The sequence below is a fragment of the Cucurbita pepo genome, chromosome LG04 (genome assembly GCF_002806865.2).
Source record: "Cucurbita pepo subsp. pepo cultivar mu-cu-16 chromosome LG04, ASM280686v2, whole genome shotgun sequence".
NCBI lineage: Eukaryota > Viridiplantae > Streptophyta > Magnoliopsida > Cucurbitales > Cucurbitaceae > Cucurbita > Cucurbita pepo.
In genome coordinates, this window is record NC_036641.1 from 9,649,022 (window position 1) to 9,655,040 (window position 6,019).

General features: G+C 37.9%; 1 protein-coding gene across 2 annotated transcripts; it reads right to left on the minus strand.

Annotated features, from left to right (window-relative positions):
• Positions 1 to 63: 63 nt before the first annotated feature.
• Positions 64 to 3,336, minus strand: LOC111793530 (auxin-responsive protein IAA27-like). Of its 2 annotated transcripts, XM_023675456.1 has the most exons (6): positions 3,109 to 3,336; positions 2,179 to 2,596; positions 1,596 to 1,825; positions 1,103 to 1,244; positions 914 to 975; positions 86 to 423 (listed from the first exon to the last, which is right to left on the minus strand). In XM_023675456.1, exons 1-6 carry the CDS (start codon positions 3,125 to 3,127, stop codon positions 386 to 388), a joined length of 909 nt encoding a protein of 302 aa, XP_023531224.1. In that variant the 5' UTR covers positions 3,128 to 3,336; the 3' UTR covers positions 86 to 385. The 2 variants fall into 2 exon arrangements, with proteins under 2 accessions (XP_023531223.1, XP_023531224.1); XM_023675455.1 differs by lacking the exon at positions 3,109 to 3,336 and having other exon boundaries at positions 64 to 423; positions 2,179 to 2,904.
• Positions 3,337 to 6,019: the final 2,683 nt, after the last annotated feature.

The window sequence follows — 6,019 nt, forward strand, 5'->3', positions numbered from 1 at the left end:
AGAACACTGTTAAAATCTTGGTGATAGCTGATTTGAATACTCTATCCAGAAAGAGGAACACAATTTATGAAGGGTGAGGATACCATTGCCATAGCAAACAAATCATTTACAATACGAAGTAAAGTGTAGTAAAGCAAACAAAGTAAAATGGCAAAGAAGAAGGGGAGGGGCAAACTAAGAAACTCTGAATCGTCCTATTGAAAATCATCTTTGCTAACAAAGAACTTATCTTCATACATCAACTCTCCAATATTTAGAACTCATACACAAAGAACAACAATATTCAGTAAAGATTCTCTCGCTCGATCTAAAGCCAGCACACATGTTACGTCGATCATTGAGCATCATTTGCTCGAACGTGCCTGATCGATAGCAAATGAGTTCGCTAGTTAAGGTTTCTGCGCTTCTCCATGGCCCTGGGAGCTGTAAGAAAAAGAAAGAGAGAAAGGCCAAGCTTTTACAAATGGGGTCACTGGAGAAGATTTTTTTTTTTTCTTTCTTTGGGCGGGGTTAACTTTTTATTCTGATTCCCCATTTTTATTAGATATTGCTCAATCCATATCACGAAATAGCATCTCCTTGTAATGGCAATGACTAAAGCATCAGATTATGATAAACTTTGTTAAAAGATCCGATCATAATGGAATTTAAACTAATATGTTTTGTTTGATAGATCTTTTTCTTTAGGGGTGGGGATCAAATTTTATGAAAATGAAAGATGCTTAATTCTAAGAAAAAGAAAAGGCTTTTGAAGTGGAGAGATAATGATGGTAACTAAGAGAGCACTGAAGAAAGGCCCAAATTCTCAAAGCTTATAATCATGAAGAAGATGAAATCCCACTATAACTTGTCTGATTTCAATTTGTAAGAAACACAAAATTAAGAAATTATTTAAGTCTATAGCATAGCATACCTAACCCAATAGCCTCTGAGCTCTTCATGATCCTCATCCTCGTGCAAGATTCAGTGAACATCCTATTATGTAACAAGAAAAAGACGAACAAGATAAAGACTTGTTTTAGCAGCCAGTCATTTAGAGATTGAAACAACAAGAATTCAGTTAAGAACTGCCACTGCAATAGAGCTACTTTAATGAACTTACTCCCATGGAACATCACCAACGAGCATCCAGTCGCCATCCTTATCTTCATAGGTGAGTACATATTCAGAGCCATGGAGCAGATCCATCAATCGACTCTCGTTTAATGCGTCCCGATTTGGAATTCCATTGGAGCCACAATGACCTTGATGTAATGAATGGAGCAGTAGCAAAGAGAAAGTCACTAATAATTGAACAAACAAAAACTAGCTACAAAATCTACACATGAGAGAAACTGAGCAACATAAACTAATTCACGTGCACCAGGTGTTCTGTTCTTGACCTTCTAGTAGATTTTGGTTTTAGTTAGAGGAAAGAATTAGACATGTAAAGGGTAGTGATTCAGCAACAATTTAGAACAAATACGAACACGTTCCATACATGTCAAATCTAAAACATCCGCAATTCTGGAAGTGCTTGCCAATAAACTATGGAAGGTGTAATTAAGATTACGAAATCAGGCAAGATGTGTAAGAGTGGCCATAAAAGAACATACCAATTGTGAAGCTGCTGAACATTTTCCCGAGGGCTGATGAGAGGTCCAAATAGCTTCCATAGGTTTTCAGATCAACCTTCCTGAGGTATGGTGCGCCATCCATACTTACCTTCACATAAAGGCAACCCGATCCCATCTTACCGTCTGCATCATCTGAATTTTTAGGGGGCTGCGTTGCCATTGAATTCTTCCGGAAAGAACGAATGGGTGGCCATCCTACAACTTGTGCCCTGTAAAGACATGATAAAGAACATTTAGTATCTTGTAATCCAACATATATAACTGTTTTCCAGGTGGGGAAATTTAAAAGGAGATCTGCATGTAAAAACATTAAAATTCTAATGAAACGGCCACAGAAATCTGTTCAAATTAATTCCTAATCTAAACATGGTGGATGAAGGGTCATAGAGAAAGTAAGGACTACAGCTACATGATTGAATCCCAACCCAAAATTCTGATTTAAATCGGAGAAGAAGCTAGAAAGAACGTTAAAGGGAATGCAGGGAAAGAAACTAATGTTGAACAGGGCGAGTTCCAAAGCAGAGTTTAGTGGGGAGGGAAAAAGAAATGGAAGAAGGCATACTTGGCTGCAGGGGGAGAAAGCTGCGGCTTTTCCTCGAGCAGTGGCTTTGGCAACGTAGACATACCATCTTTAGCACCAGAAACAGGCGAAGCAGGTGGTTGAGTCTTATTCTCAGTAACGACTCTGGGAGAAAACAAGCCCCCAGTTTTGGTGGAATCAGGTTCAGATCCGGCAGAGGCAGGCAGAACCCACTTGGAAGAAGCTCTATCAATGGCTACAGAGAAACCCCTCTTGGCCCCGGAAACAGAGGTCTTGTGAGGGTATCCATTAGTGTCGTCGAGGCCATCATCCCTGAGCGGTGAGTCGGACCCAGGCAGGCCCAGCCTGAGCTCAGTGGCCTTAAGGTTCAACCCAGGATTGTTGCGTGTGTCGGAGGACATTTCAGAGGTTTCCAGGGAAGGAACAGAGTCTGTTAAGCCTATGTAATCATGTTCTAAGGGTATAGACATCAGAAACAGTTGAAAGCTCAAGATAAATACACAAAAAGCATGGAAAAACCCAGAAGAAGAGAAAATTAAATGGAGTTTAGGAAGAGAAGGTTGTTGAAGATTGTTGAACACCGTTGGTTTGTGTCGTTGTTTGAAGTGTGAAAGGTAGTGTGAGTGTGAGGAAGAGGAGAAATGGAAAGAAAAAGAGAAGAGGGAATTATTAAATAAAGAAAGAAAGAACGAAAGAAGCAGAGAGGAGTGGGGGGATGGAACTTGATTTAGTTTAAATAAACTAAATAAAAAATTTGTGTGCTGCTTCTTTTCAGGATTTGTTTTGATTTTATAATTCAATCTACCTTTTTGTGGGCAGCCACCCCGACAAGTCACACAAACCCTAAACCCTCCACCTTTTTCTCTAATTAATTAAGTAAGTAAGTAAGTAATTGCCCTTCTTTCTTTCTTTCTTTCTTCCTATATAATTTTTCAGAAAAACAAGGCTAACCTGCGCAGAGCGACAGCATCAAAACAGTAGAGTGAAAATTGAAAGCAGCGTAACACGGGAATGCGGAAAGGGAAAGGTCGGGGGCAGAGGCAGTCTGTAGGAACTCGCCAGATTTTGAAGTCCGTTGCCCTAAACGTTGTTTTTAAAAACAAAAAAACCTAAGAAACAGAAACAGAAATGGTGGAAAGTGAGGGAATTTTGAGAAAGCTGACATGAACACACGCTACACCCCCGCCTTCTCATTCTGAATTTCTCAGACCAAAAAAGAAATTGAATCCCCACGGTTAGGGTTTAGGGTTATTAGGGTTAGGGTTAGGGTTTAGGGTTACAAACTGAAAATAAATGTTTTTGGTTGGATGAATCAGAACTCACTCACCTCTCTACGTTTCTTCTTCTTCTTCTCCTTCTTATGAGCCTCTCGTGTTTTTGGTTTGCGATCTCAGAATTCCTTCCGTCGCTTTTCTTCCATCTTCTTTCCCTTTCACCGCCTAAACCAACTGTTCCGACTTCATTTCTTCCACTCTTATTACTGTTTAATTATCCATTATTTTATCTATTTTTATTATTTTATGTAATTTTGGTTATAAATTGCCCTCCCAACTTACCTCCTATTTTAAAACATGTGTAATATCCTTTGTAGCTCATCGCTAGTAAATATTGTTTATTTTTATTTTTATTTTTGGGTGTAATAAATATATGATATTGATAGAGAGAGAGAAAAAAGGGCGGAGGAAAGGGAAGTAATTGGGAAAGGATGGGTTGGTGGGAGACAAAACGGCGTTATGTTTTGAAGTGGACGGCACTCCCTAAACCACCACTATCCCCGTTATCCCTCCCTCCCCCACCAAAAAAATAAAAAATAAAAAAATAAAAATGGGCCCGGAAAGACAGCATAAGCAAGAAGTGATAATGTCAGGCCATGGAGCAGTGTTTAAATGGCCATGAAAATACATAGACGGAGGCTCACGGGGCCACACCCACACCCACACCCACACCCACACCCACCACACTTTCCGCTCGCTCTTCCCCCCTTGCCTTGAATTGTTGGTGCCCCCTCTATATATTTCCCTTTTTTTTTTTATTTCCAACTTAAATTCTTTATTCACATTAATTAATTCATTAATTTAATTGACATGCTTTTTGCTCTAATTTTTTTTATAATGATTAATATATCTGGGTGGGACCTTCCTTTTGCAAAAAGCCCCCTTGGACTTCATCACTATCCTAATCCAGTCCATTAAATCTTATCCACACATTCAAATAACTGTGGAATCCTAAATAAAATTGACCATATATTATTTATAAATAATAATAAATAAATAAATAAAAGATTTAAGATATAGTATTTGGTGAAAGTGATTTGTTGAACAGTAAAAAAAAACAGTGAAATGAAGTGTGGATGTCAATTTCAGAGGTAAAGAGATATAGGTAGTAGGAGACAACATGAATCTTCAAAAATATTGCACTTATCTCCACTTCTTTACAACTTTTATTTACTGTTTATTTAAATCATACCCACCCCAATGTTACTATATCTTAATTAATAATTCATTTAATTAACAATGTCACACTAAATATGCTTGAGATCATCAGAATATATCAGGCATAATCACATGGTTATCACCTTATTATATCCATATTTGTTCATTTTAATATCATAGGGTAGTTGGGAGTTCATTATTTTTAAGAACAATTAAATAAGGGAAGGGAAAGGGGACCTACCTCTAACTAATCACCCTATTTAATTTCATAATTTAATCACGAATCTATAATAACCATCATAGTTTCGATACGACAACCTAATATTCCAAGTACAATAATCATTTCAAAATTATTCATTTTTCTCTCTTATAATCATAATTTTTCATAATGTGAGATCCCATCTTGCCACTCAATTGGAGAGGAAAGCGAGTGTCAACGAAGGTGTTGGATACCGAAGGAGGTGGATTGTGAGATCCCACGTCGGTTGGAGAAGAGAGTGAAACATTATTTATAAGAATCTGAAAATCTCTCTCTAGCAAACGCGTTTTAAAAATCTTGAAGGGCAGCTCGAAAGAAAAAGCTCATAGAAGACGACAATAATAAGAGGTACATACAATGATGAAAGGATTATCGAGTATGACCCGAAAGGATAAGTGGAAAGAAATAGTTAGAAAAGGGTGAGAGTTAAATTGATTGAAGGTGACAAACTAAAAGAGAAAAAAGGAGGGAATGTGGTGGCTGTCTCTGTGCGTCTCTGGTTTGGTACAGTATTATTATGGGATCAATCAGCTGCAGCAATGTGCTTAATGGGACCCCTTTGAGTTCATCAATTATTATCATTAGGGTTTTCCAACCCCCTCCATCCCCCTTTACCACTACCAGTCCTTCAAAAACTTTTGACCTCCACCTACCAACACACTCCTTCTTTACTTTCAATAATTTAGTCTCTCAAAAATATTTCACTAACATGTTTCACAACACGTCATTTCACAAATAATAAATGACACAGAGAATTAACGAGCGAGCGGGTGCATGTCGTATAAGAAAAACATAATTTAGAGACTCTCGACTACAGATAGAGTTGTTGATGAACGTAAGTGCGTAAAATGATAGATATAATAGTTGTTATCATTGTTGGAGAGTCGTGATTCGTAACGATTGTATTCAAGAATTTGACCTCGACCCACCAAAGATATTTAGCTTTTAATACAATGCTCTCAATTATTACATCAAATCTTTCATAGCATAATCTTTAACGTCAACGCTTGTCTACAAGTCGTCTAGTTTCAACATGAACGATTTAGTTTAGTAATGAGGGTGAAAGTTAAGTAGGTAGCATGTGATGTAAGAAAAGTGTTGGATGAAACTGAAGACACAGAGGTTTGAGACCGAGAAACAGTGGGAGGCTCAGCTCAGCACACACAAGCCT